The sequence below is a fragment of the Mustela putorius genome, unplaced genomic scaffold (assembly GCF_011764305.1).
Source record: "Mustela putorius furo isolate JIRA1106 unplaced genomic scaffold, ASM1176430v1.1 tig00003869_pilon_pilon_pilon, whole genome shotgun sequence".
NCBI lineage: Eukaryota > Metazoa > Chordata > Mammalia > Carnivora > Mustelidae > Mustela > Mustela putorius.
Window position 1 is genome coordinate 9,131,188 of NW_025422021.1, and position 13,535 is coordinate 9,144,722.

General features: G+C 41.2%; 1 protein-coding gene across 5 annotated transcripts in view; it reads right to left on the reverse strand.

Annotated features, from left to right (window-relative positions):
- RAPGEF4 (Rap guanine nucleotide exchange factor 4) overlaps window positions 1–13,535 on the reverse strand; it is a 291,090-nt gene that overhangs the window by 226,567 nt on the left and 50,988 nt on the right. For all 5 annotated transcript variants that reach the window (XM_013052073.2, XM_004744082.3, XM_004744081.3 and 2 more), the window contains 2 exons: window positions 5,854–5,996; window positions 4,110–4,198 (listed from right to left, as the gene is read on the reverse strand). In XM_013052073.2, the coding sequence (XP_012907527.1) occupies window positions 4,110–4,198; window positions 5,854–5,996 (232 nt within the window). The remainder of the gene's footprint in view (window positions 1–4,109; window positions 4,199–5,853; window positions 5,997–13,535) is intronic.

Consider the following 13,535-nt stretch of genomic DNA (forward strand, 5'->3'; position numbering starts at 1 on the left):
AGGTGGATGGTTGAGGGAGCTACAGGGGAAAAGCTTCACTCCACATTCATTATTACTTCTGGGTGGCACCTGTACAACTGTAATGGTCAAGGACCTGAGCCCCACAACCACAAAGAACTGGCTCTGATACCTAATGGCTGTGTGGCCTTTATTTAGCATCGCCCTGTAAAATGACACTAACGATAGCACTAAAGTGGGAAGGGTCCTGTAGTTGAGCAACCAATGAAATAATGCATGAAAAGTGTTTTTCACACACCTGTAGGGGCGCTCTATTACCACGATCTATGTCTGCTCTTATCCCAATATTCCCGCCGAGCTAACATACTACTGAGGGGTTAAAGGGCATCTCTGAAATTCAGAGATAATTTTTGGAATTTATCACTACCATCTCTGACTTCTGACTCTCAGATGAGAAGAAAGGCACACAGGTCAGGGAGAAACTTGAATGAAAATGGAGGGACAGGCTAGCAACAGCCCTACTCACTTTTAAAGATTCACTCTTCTGTGCTGTTAACTCTTTTCTCTTTCCTTAATCCACTCTTAGTCCCTTTAACTTTTCTTCTTTTTCTTTTTCTGCCCTGCTTACCCTTTTTCCTGTGTGAGCAACAGGAAGAACATGAAATTTGGAGTTTGTCAGACCTGAATTCAAATCTTCAATTGACAATGTACATTTGTGTGGCCCAGGGAAATTTACACCTAATGTCACTGAGCCTTGTTTTCAAGCCCAGCTGTAAAACAGAGCATGAATGCCAAAAGATGATGCACACAGAACCCCTAGCAAGTAAGCTACACTGAAGGCACTTAGCAAAGTTGCTTCTGGTCTCTAGGGGTAGCAATTTTAGGTCTTCCCTTGCTTCTCCCATGGCCCAAGCTCATTTCACTCCCCATTGGGGTAACTGATGGTTAATTTTATATGTCAGCTTGGCTTAACCAGGGTTAAGTTAACTTAAGTTAACTTTACCAGTTGTTCAGTCAAACATTAGCCTACATTTTATTGTAATCTACAGATACTGTTTAACATTAACAATCAGTAGGCTTTAACCAAAGCAGATTATCCTCTCTAATACGGGTCGGTTTCATCCAATCAGTTGAAGGACTTAAGAGCAAACATGTTTCCCTTGAGGTTTCCCAAAGAAGATGGAGTTCTGCTTTCAGACTGCGACACAGGAATTCTGCCTAGGTTTCCAACTTTCAGACTCAAGACTGCAGCATCAAGTTTTGCCTGATCTTCACCCTGTTGGCTTACCATACAGATTTCAAACTTACCAGTCCTCACAATCATGTAAGTCAATTCCTTAAGATAAATATCTATCTATCTATCTATCTATCCATCCACCCATCTTCTATTTGTTCCATTTCTCTGGAGAACTCTGACTTAGAGACTGTCCTATTCTTATAGGCTAACTCATCACCCTGATTTGGCCACATCACTAGTAGGCAGAGATCCAGAGCCCATTACAAGGCCAGTACAGGTGGAAATGGCTTTTTTGTTTCTCCCTGTCAAACAACTTGCCATGGGAGGAGATTCAGCCACCGTGTTCATTCTCTTTAGCTTCTTCCTCCCAAGGGGGCAACCATGTCGTGCAGGTGACTGTCTGAGCTGGATGGAAGCCTGGGCCCTCCGTGTTTCTCATACTCTTCTCTGGAGGGTTGGAGGATATAGAAGTCAATGAGCTTTCTCTTCTATATAGCTTAATGATGGAAATTAGTCCAGAAAACCCTCGATGGACAATGTCCGGTGACATACACAGAGGCAGTAAGGCAGCTTTGGTATAAAGTTAAAACTCTTAGCAACTTAAGACAAGACCAAGCCCAGCTTAGGAAAGTTCTCAGCATGTGTTTAAGGTCAAAACTACAGTTGAAGTGAAAGGTTTGTTAAGATTTTAAAAACCCCACAGGTAAAAACAAAGTGTTACTCAGCTATTCTTTGTGAGAACCCCATGCTGAGAGAGAACTGGTCCAGGGAAATATTCCAGGAGCCCCCGGCCAAATCCTATTTTAATACCATCACAGTCTCATGCCAGCTTTGAACATCTGATGTCTCAGCACATCCCTGCTGATGTTATTTATCATTCCTTAGGAACATCTCCTCTGCCTTTCTTCTTCTTCCTCTTCTCTTTCCTCCTTGTGTTTTCCTTCCCTTCTCACCTTTTTCCTCCTTAATTCTCATCTTGCTCCCCTTTCCTCTCTTTCCTCACCTTCCCTTTTCAGTTCCTCCCCTTTCTCCATCATCACCCACTGGGGACTACCCCAGGGCGTGAGGAGAACCATCCTCTACTAGGCCCTGTCCCTTCCACACCTCCACAAGGTGAGCCCTCATCACAGTGAGCATCGGGAACAGCTCTGAGCAAGGAGACTGAGGGGCCCCACCAGGCCAGCAGTCTGCAGGTGGAAGGTGTGCAGAGATAAGAGACAAGGGGGAATCTGAAAAGGTGATGAATAGCAGGGCGAGGGAAGATGCGGGCGTCATTACATTTCTTTTGAGTCAAAAGCACAGAGCAGTGCCTAAGAGACTGTGTTCAGGTGACTGACTTCCTGGGTTTGACTCTTGGTTCCCCTAATTTCTAGGCTGTTACCTGGGGCAAGTTGTTTAACGGGTCAGGGCCTCACTTCCTTATCTGGAAAACAAGAACAGTAATAGGAACTATAGAGTGCTGTGAGGAATAAAGGAGGAAATAAATACCTATTAAGTGCTTAGAACACCACCCTGCACATGAAAGATATCCAGAAATGCTTGCTTGGTCTCGGTTCCATTAAGAAACTGAAGCATCTTACGAGAATAAAAAACTCACCTCTCACCTTGACCCTCTGAACTCCAGGAGAAAACTGACTCTGTGAGAGAGGGAAAGCAGGGTAGTCCCAACAAGGTTGAAAGGCACAGGTCCCAGGCAGTTTTTTAATGGAACTTTCTATGCAGTGATCCACAGAAAAAGTATCTATGGGTTAAGCAGGACTTGGGTACTGGCCTGAGACTCTAACCATCCATAACAATGGGAATAACATTGGTAACTATGGTCCAAATTCCAAATGCCCATTTTACCGATAGTCTTTAGGATACTTTTCCATTTTTCGGTGGTTGGTTGCCCATAACTCCACTATGCACATATGTTCCTATAATATTTAAAATCTCAAATTTAGGGCATCATAAATGTTTCTCGCATTTGAAGTGTGTTACGTAGGCACTGTCTTAAACGTGGTATTTGGCTGCAGGCTATTTGTCCCTCTAACTGATTTATAAATTTCTCTTGATAATTCTTTCTGACGTTACAGTTCACCAATTCTCTTCCTGTAGTTTTTATATGAACCCTGAATACACAGAAAGAAAACTTGGGCCATTTTCCTACTCAGGCTCGAAGGTGGCGTTTAGGGGCTGTCCTTTTGAGATTCAAGGTTCTTGGCTCCAAACAGGAAAGTTCTGTACGTTTGGACCTCATGAAATAAGGGTGAGCAAGGGTTACTGCAGATGTGAAAGGGAGTCTAGGTCCAATTTTAAATATTCACAAATGTTGTCGGGGGAAAGGAGATAAAATGAGTTCTATCTACTAGGATGTTAAGCTCCTCAGAGGTCACTAATGAAGATCAAGCAAGCACGTTCCACACTTTAGAAAGAAAATATATTATTGGCCCTTCCACATTTGATAAGATGAGGCAGAGAAACAGTGAGAGAGAGAGAGAGAGAGAGAGATTTACAGGGACTGCATCAACCGCATTTCCCCTGTAGCACTGCAGTGCCTACAAGACTGACGAGGGGACCACTTCTACAACAAAGAGAAGTGAGGATACCAGATGGAGGAAGGATCTGAGGAGAAACCTAGAAAAACTTGATTCTCTGTCCCCTCTGCTCACATTTCAATTTATATGACAGAATGTATTGCATTGCAACTGAGTCGTTTGCATTTCCCAATAGATAGCAAGCTCCTGGAAGGCAGGCATCGTGTTCTTGCACTTCATGTTCCAACACCTGTCACCATACTCAAACCATGGAAGACATGCAGTATGTATGTTTGTTGAAGAACTTAATAAAAGAATTCAACAAACACTTGTCAAACCCCTTCTTATAAATCCTACTTAAAAAAAGAAAAAGAAAAGAAAAGAATACAGTATCTTACCTGGTGACTGCTGGTTTCAGACACTTTGACATCCAAAGACCCTGCCAGGACAGCATACCAGTTTGTTCCAATATCACCCTGGCGAAATACTGAAAAAGAAACAGTAAGGTAAATATACCAAATATAAGCTGGTTTTACCATATGACCACTAGTCATTGTAAGCATGTAAACATGTAATTCTGGCCAATGAAACAGGAAGTCTACTGGGAGACTTCTGAAAACAGATACAAGAAGAAATAGACCTTCAGCAGAATAGCTTTGTATTGTCATGTGATGGGGTTCAGGGTAGATTACTCTAAAATATTCCAAAGTGGCATATTGATCATTTTGAATCAAAGTTACTTGAGAAACAGCCAGTGCAAGGACACTCTGACCCTCCTCTCTGACCCCTAGGAAACAGGAAGTAAGTCTCCCATGCGAAAGGAACGCTTGCTGCACCAAGAGGTAGATATCATTATCACAAGACATAGAGAATTCCCGACTGAGAAGCTATATAAGCAAACTCTGCTTATTTCTTCACTACTTAGTACCTAAGTCTAAGTTTCTTTGTCTTGTTGGTTTTCCACAAACGTACTGTTTCTTTATCTAAAAAGCACATAAACAGCCTGTCTTGGTCACTTCTTAGGTCCCGTAAGTATGAGACCACCATAATGTATGAAATTTAATTTGATATTTTTTCTCCCATTAATCTGTCTTATGTCAGTTTATTAGCCCAGTCAAAAGAACCATGAGGGGTAGGTGGGAATTTTCCCCTCCCAACACATGTAATGCCTCTAATTGCTATAGCTGTCTTAGAATCACTTGGGTCAAGTCTGAGAGCAAAAGCCAACACCTGAGGATGCACAACAAAACATATACAAAAACAAAATGGGAGAGAAATGTGACCTTGGTAATGTCTTCAAGTCATTTAATTAAGAACTCTGAAGCCATTCTATCTCAAGACTTCTTGAATGAGTAATAGATTTTCCCCTCCTTTAGAAGTAATAGATATCTGAGCCAGTGAGATGGGAGCTTTCTGTTACTGCATCATAAAAGTTTCCCAACAGATGGAAAAGCATTATTTTTTAATAAGAAAATAATTTTTTTGGTAATGCAGCTGCCACCCTCTTTTTTTTTTTAAGATTTTATTTATTTATTTGAAAGAGAGAGATCACAAGTAGGCAGAGAGGCAGGCAGAGAGAGAGAGAGGAGGAAGCAGACTCCCTGCTGAGCAGAGAGCCCGATGCAGGACTCGATCCCAGGACCCTGAGATCATGACCTGAGCCGAAGGCAGCAGCTGCTACCCTCTTGTTTTCTTTCCCTGCCCCTTATTTCCACCTGAAATAAATATCACTCAGGCTAATTCAAGACATTACTATTAACGTTCATTAAGAGTCCTTTATCTTTATTTAATATCCTACAAATTCACATATTCCTTGGGGTAAAGAAAATAACTGTTTGAAAAAAATAAATAAATAACTATTTGAGTTTCTAAGGATTTAGCTGAATATATGAATCAGTACATCCTTCCAGTTCCATCTTCCAGGCTATGCTGGAAGAACACTTACATGCTGTGAACAAAGTCAAGGAAATAGCCTACATGGAACTGAATAAACAAAGTAAAGGGAAATTTCAACCTAATACTTTAGGTTGAAGCTCAAACATTTGGCACATAAATACTCCATGTACTATCTATCCCCATGGGATAACTACAAATGATCACAAACCATACACGAAAATACACCCCTAGAGCCGCATTTCTTACGTGTTATTCCTTTTTCCAGATTCTCATAATAACCACATAAACAAATCTGATGAAGGAGATTTGGGTGAAATTTCTCAAAAGCTTTAACTTCTTTCAGCCTTGTGAAGATTATATCCACATCTTCACTGGATCGTTCCAATGGTCTATAAAGGGGAGAAAAGGCAGAAAAAGCTGTATCAATAAGGATTTACTTCAGTCAACATGCATTATGTTAATTAGACCCAAATTTATGCAGCCATCCCAATTGCAAGTATTTCACTGCAAACATTTATACACCTATCCCCATCACAGGTATTTCCAGGCTTTTGTCAACCATTCATCTTAAGTCACAATTATTTCAGATGGTCTGATACTCTGATTTATAGTAAGGAATGCATATTTGGTCTCAAGTCAGATTTGATCAAACAAATCAAACAGACACACAGCTCCTAAAACTCTTGTGATTTCCTATATAGAAGCCATAGGGGCATCTTTTGTTACTGTAGTTGATCTTTTGTCCTTAGTTCCTGAAGTGTTTCAGAGACATAAAGGTAGAATGGGTGTCTTGCTATTCATAAAAAGATCCTCTCTTTACAACTGCATTTATGTTACTAAGGTAATTTTTGGAAAACTCCTAGGTAACCTAAGGATGGAGGCTTGTTGTCAAGGGAACCAACCATATGATTAGAGGGTTAGAACTTTCAGCCCCTCTTCCTAACCTCTGGGGAGAAGTCTGGAGATTGAGTCAATCACTGAAGGCCTATGATTTAATCAACTATGCCTATATAATGAAGCCTCCATAAAAATTCCTCAACTGTGGGGTTCAGAGAACTTGCAGTTGGTAAACATGTAAAGATTTGGGGAGCATGGCATGCTGACAAAGAGCATGAAAACTCTGTGCTCCATCCCATACCTTGCCCTGTGCATCTCTTCAGTCTGGCTGTTCCAAAATTATATCCTTTTATTAAAACAAAAAATTTGCAATCTAGTAAACTGCTGTCTGTGAGCCACTCTAACAAATTAAACCTGAGGAAGGGGTGGTTAGGAATCTCTTTGATTCACAGCCCACTGATCAGAAGCACAGGTGACAATCTGGATTTGTGATTGGCATCTGAAGTGTGTCCAATGGGACAGTCTTGTGGGACTGAGCCCATAACCTGTGGGATCTGATGTTATCGCTAGGTAGACTGTGTCAGAATGGAATGGAATTGAGTTGAGTTGAACTATAAAAGATCCAGTGTCTCAGAATTGCTTGGTGTGGAAAACTCACAGGTCAGTGTCAGAGTGTTGGGTTACCACAGTAGTGGAGAGAGTGAAGGAAACATAGGTGGAGTGTTTCCTCTGCAGATGGCTAAAGCAGGAATCAGCCTCCAAGTAATGAGTTCAAGTACAGTTCAAGCTTTTGGGTGTTGCTTAACCCATTAAAAGCACCCCAATGTGATAAAATATATGAAAATTTATGTAATACTTAACATTGAAGTCACAAACACAAATGCCTGAAGTGGTCAATCAGATAAATCAAGTGGGCAAAAAGAAGCAAATATAAGGGGAGGAGGGTCTCTCTTACATGAAAACAATGGTAAAAGCACAAAGACAAATAAAAGCTGATACTGAGCCCCAATGTGGGCAATACCAGAGGGAATGGTGGGGAGCAGAGTTAACTGCAAAGATGGAATTGTATAAAATGAGCAGGGTTTTCCTTATTACTGCTTTTCTGTGGAAACATGGGCCCAGATGCTGTCGTATCTTCCAATCATTTAAGGAAAGATATCTAGATCTTTGTTTACATTTCTTAAACATTGTGTAGTTCACACATATAGTATCTATGGACTAGATCCAACCTGTTGCTCGCGATTTTGTATTCTCTGGATTAAGATGAACCAAAGAACCAAACAAATATGGGATAGTTTTGCAGATTATATAAACTGTTTCCTTTCTTTCCTTTGCTCAGTTTTCCAAGTCTATTTCTTCAATATGCTTTGCAGGATCATATGGTGTTCCTTGACAGATATTTCACAGTACACAGAAATATCCAGTCTCATGTGCTCCAGAGCCTTCTGGGATCAGAATAAATGAGCTGGTCAAGGATGTGACTGAGACAGTAATTCTCACTAAATACCCATGTGCTTCCCTGAATTTACCATCTTCCCTTGCAGTTATGTTGGAGTCATGCTGTGGCTAGTGGGCTGTGAACAAAACTAGAATATATCACTTCTGAGATGAGATTGTTAAAAGCCATGGGATGTCTTCTGTGTCAGCCACAACTTTGCAGTGTTATGGGTTGAATTGCATCCCCTTTATAAAACATGTTCAAGTCCTAACATCTGATACCTGTGAGTGTGACCTTATTTGGAAATAAAATCTTTGGAGATATAATCAACTTAATATGAGGTCATACTGATTGGGGTGGGCCATAATCTAAGAACTGCTGTTCTTATGAAAAGAAGGAAATTGAGACACGGAGACATGGGGAAGATGGCCATGTGAAGGTAGAGGCAGAGATAAAAATGATGCATCTATAAACCAACAGATTCCAAGGACTGATGGCAACTACCAGAAGCTAGAAAGAAGCAAGGAAGCATTCTCCTCTAGAACCTTCAGAACATGGCCCTGACACTTTGATCTTGGACATTTGGTCTCCCAAACTGTGAGAGAATATATTCCTATTTTTTAAAAAGATTTTTAAAAATTTATTTATTTGACAGACAGAGATTACAAGTAGGCAGAGAGGCAGGCATAGAGAGAGGGGGAGGCAGGCTTCCCTCTGAGCAGAGAGCCTGATGTGGGGCTCAATCCCAGGACCCTGGGATCATGACCTGAGCTGAAGGCAGAGGCTTTAACCCACTGAGCCTCCCAGGTGCCCCTATATTTCTATTTTTTAAACCCATCTGGCTTATGGTATCTTGTTTGAGAGTCTTAGGAAATTAATACAGAAGACCTGTGTTTCAGATGCTATAGCCCCAAGATGGAGACTGTGCAAGTGACAAATACAACTCCATTGTGTGAAACTACTGAGATTTGGGGTGTGTGTATGTGTGTTGGGTTGGCGGATTGTTACCACAGTGACACTAACACAGAGATCAGGACTGGATGTGCCAGGGTCCCAAGAACTTGGGACATTGTAGGAGGAGGACAGATCCCACCATGAGAAAGGACCATTTCTGGAGGACATGAGCAGATAACCTGTCACTAAAAGGAAGACCTGAACTCATGAAAGCTTACTTAAGAGGCTTTTCACCTACCTCCATGACACTTTCAGGTCCAAGAAAATTAGACTCAAAGAGTATGCCTACAACTAGCCTCCCAATAACCTCTACTGAAAGGACTTGGATCCTGTTCCCCAGGGAGGAGGAGGAGAAATCCTGACACATTATTGTCCAGTTCATGAGATAGCCAAGTTCCTGGAAGAAGTGCTATGTTTTCAGGCTTCACCAGGGAAGGTATAGCAGCACAGCAGGACCAGTGCCTCCTTAGGACCAGTGCCTCCTTCTACCTATTGGCCCTTTGTGAGGGCTTTATCAACTCCCTACCAAAAGGTATGATCCCAAAGTGAAGGGGCTTTGAAGCAGGGGCTAGAACGTCAGCAGTTAATCAAGGGGGTACAAATGACTTTCAGCAAGTTCCTTGTGTGTCCAGTAAGAATGCATTTCCCATGCAGTAAGGGCAACAGCAACCGGCAGAGGCATCCCCTGGTGAGGAGTCATGCCAGCAGGGCATACTTCATGGGAAGCAGTGTTGGCACCAGCAGGGAGTCACACCCAGTCACAGCAAGCAGCTGTGTGCCCTCCACAGGCTGCTGCCACAGCAGCACTGGCACTAGCCTGCAGGCCCAAAGCAATGACAGCATTCAAACAACCATGGGAGGAACACAAGAATCAGATGAGCTGGAAATGGACGTGGCATTGGTAGGGTGGATTCCACTTAGTTACAGAGGAGAAAAGACAAGTGGAGATCAGAATCTATCTTCTGTTAAGAAGAAAACAAGCATCCCATTCTGTGCATTCTCCCTAGAATGTGGCCTCATATCAGGAAGGCAGACCAGGACAGGAAAGCACATTTTGGGGCCAACATCCCTCAGAAGAAATAGAAAGCAGCAGAAGAAAAACTTAGGTACTTTCATACAGTCCAAAACAAGCACAAAAGAACTTCAAGATTCATAACCAGATTGTGTAAGGTCAAGTGACCAAAGACACTTGAAAAGACAAACTTAATTTGAAATAACCAGAACAGCTTTGAAACCTCTCTTCCTGATACTTTCTTTAAGCTGCCCCAAATTAGGTCCTAATGATGTCATCCACTGTTTACACATTTAAGCCTCAAAAACAATGAAAAGCAATGTTTTATCTGTCATTGCTTTTACTGGGTACTTCGTGGAATGCAGAAAACTGCATTCAGCTATGAACTAACATCTTTACTATTCCACTTCTGTAATCTACCACTGGTGGGAATCCTTCTGTTGTCCCTCTTCTCTTGTGAATCCATAATTTCCTAATGCCACATGGATTCTCCTCTCTGCAGAGGTCATGCTTGGCACTTCTTTACAGATCTAACAGTACCCAGTAGAGGGTCATGCCTGCAACAAGTCGTTGGTGTGTGGTGGTGTTATAGGGTGATCTCAAACTAACTCTTCTTCTCTCCTACATTTGCTACTGCACATGCACTCCTCTTGGCATGCATGGGGCTACTCATCCTCACCCCCACACATCCAGGTAATTCTACCAGCTCAATGCCTTTCAAATCCATCCCCCTCTCTGAGCATCTTCTGCTACTGCCCCAGCTGAGTGTGCATGAAGGGCACATGGAGCTGGTGCTGGGTGGGACATGAAGCTGAACAACATGGCAGCCCCTTCCTAGGAGGCTGGAGAGCTTGGTTCCATCTAGTAGCCAGGACAGGTATTTTAAGAAGGATAATGGCGGGGTTGGATGTGCATTTGAAAAGATCATCTTGACAAGTCAAGGCAGATGTGAGGGAGTAAAGACCAGCAGGTAAGAGATCAGTTAGGAAGCTCTTGCTTTTAAAATGATGATGTGGGCTTCTCTAATTATAACTCACTCTAGGATGGTTTCCATTTCCTTAATAACTGTGTACAGCTGGTCCCCCAAGTAGAACTAAGTATAAGCTCCAAGTTCAAGAAGTTCTTTTGCTTAGCCTGGCATGTGACACCCAGAGCCCAGTCTTTTTAAATCTTAAAAAACAAAAAACAAAAAAACAAAAAAAAAAAAAACCATACACACCTCACTTTTGAAAAATGTTCAAATAAGAGTCATTTACAGAAGAAGACAGTGTGGTAGACAGGAATGTAGGGTGACCCCTCGTGACCTACCTCCTTGTACAATCCCCCTGAGTGTGGGCAGGAGCTGTAATTAGCTTGTGGTCAACAGAGCATGGCAAAAGTGTAAAGCTCTCACTCCCGTGATTCTGTTATGATAAATGGCAAAAGTAAAGAGATTTTGCAAATATAATGAAGCTCTCTAATCAGTGGGAGATTTTTCCCATTGGGCCTGACGGAATCAAGTGGATCATTTGAAAGAGGGTGGAGGAAGTGGGGGCTTCTTTTGCTGGTGGCTTGCAGGAAGGAAGCAGCCATGTTGGAGGAGAATGGCAAGGTGAAGAATATGGGAGGACGCTGGCTGGCAGCCAGCAAGAAAACAGGGAACTCCACCCTACAGCTGCAAGGAACTGAATTCTAGCAACAATATGTGTGCGTAAAAGATGTCCCCAAGCCCTGGAAAGAACACCACCAAGTCAGCACCTTGATTTCAGCCTTTAAGACCCTGAGCAGAGGATTCAGTTAAGCATGTCCTGGATCCTGCCCCGTGGAAATGGCCAGATAATAATAAAAGTATGCTGTTCTGAGCCACTAAGTTTGTGCGTTCCACCGCAATAAAGAAACAATGCAGATAGGAAGTTATTTTCTCACTTTGATTCATTTCCTTAAGCCCAGTTTAGGGTTCACTTCCTTCATGGAGCTCTTCCTTACAACCTTGTCTCTCTTCTCTGAAATCCAATAGATAACATTGCTTCTTGGCCTCTTATTTCATGATGTTAATAGTTCACATTTTATGCATGTAAATTTTGTCTTCTTGGAGATACTGTAATTCATTTATTCATTCACTTGGGATATACTATTTGGTTCTCATCTTTTATAAACCACTGATCCACTGTTTTCCTACTTAGCTTTGGTATTTTTCTTCTGTGGTTCTTTGATTCTTCCAGAATGAATTTCAATCTGTCATTGAAAACTTCCTAAATCCAATGGCAAGGTGAGACAGATGTTAACCCATCTAAGTTAGCAAAAGGCACAACTAAAAATATTTCTATTAAAATGTAATTATGTTAAGTACTGATAAATTATAAAGGTTAATAATGTCTATTTAGCAGTATCAAAAAATATCATTTTCCTTAGAATGTATTTATGATCTTGAGAGGAGTGGTTTTAACATAAAACATTTTATTACATCTAACTTTCAAATTAATGGCATTCAAATAAATAAGACTTCACAATGCAGTATGAATTATCAAAACCTATGGAATTTTAAATGACTCTCCACCAAACACATCCTTTTATGTTTGCACATTTGCTTATTGCTTTCCTACTGTATATTAGATACCTTTCCCTGGAAGAACAAGTGTAACCAAGATACAACCCTATCCGCAAGAAGCTCACAATCCACTGGGGGAGGGAGTCATGTAACCAAAATTGGAATACTGTATGGTAAGTACTGTAATGAGGGTGCCCATTATATTCTGATCTGGACCTTATTTTATGGCACAGAAAAGGCACACCTGGGAACTACTGAAGTTGGGCGTGCAAGGGATAGTAAATGTTCTGGATTCCCAGTGCTGCCTGCGTTCATTAGGCAGTGTGAAAGCTTAATATGCTCTTGAATATTAATACAGTCAATTTAGGATTATCTAGGCACTAATTAAAGTACAAAATAATAACACATAGACATTTGAGAAAAAATGTGCAATAACCATAAAATCAGCAAAAACATCTCCCCTTAAATGACTTCTATTGTTTGGCAATGTGATAATCAATATTGGTAAACCCCTTGTCATGTGGAAGGCCAACTCCTTGTCAATCTGCTAAGTAAAACCCTCAGTGCTAACACTTGCAGAAGGTCTGGGAGACCTCCAGGAGAGCAGATTCCAACACCCAGCAATCAGAATGGTGGGCATGCAAAGCGTGGGAAGAGAGGAGGGAATGGGTGAGACACACGCAGAACTGCTCTCTACCCAGCTGCCTTCCCACTCTCATAAGCAGAAGGCTCAGCCAAGAAACACTAATGTACTTGAGTAGTATTGTCATCTGGTGGGAATGTATGGAATGCTTTCTTTCCTCAAATACTTTACTTGCATTTTTTTTTAAATTTCCAGATGTTTTGTGAAAATCAGTACATGTATTTCAGAACATTGGGTGTAATGTTAAATTCATTTGCATTAAAATGACTTCGTTGTTGGTTTTGACTCATTTTGTTTTAACAGTAACTTTGGGTTATAAAGAGCAGGTCCTCTCTCCTAATAAACTGTTAAATCCAAGATAACACCAAAATATTATAATTTTATAAATTATAAAATGCTGCAGAAGCTATCATTATTATTAGTATCATCATCTTCATCATTATCATTATTAGTCTCAAAGACCTTTAAAAAAAAGTATTTAATGAAAACAAGGAATAAAGTACTTAAAAACATGTAC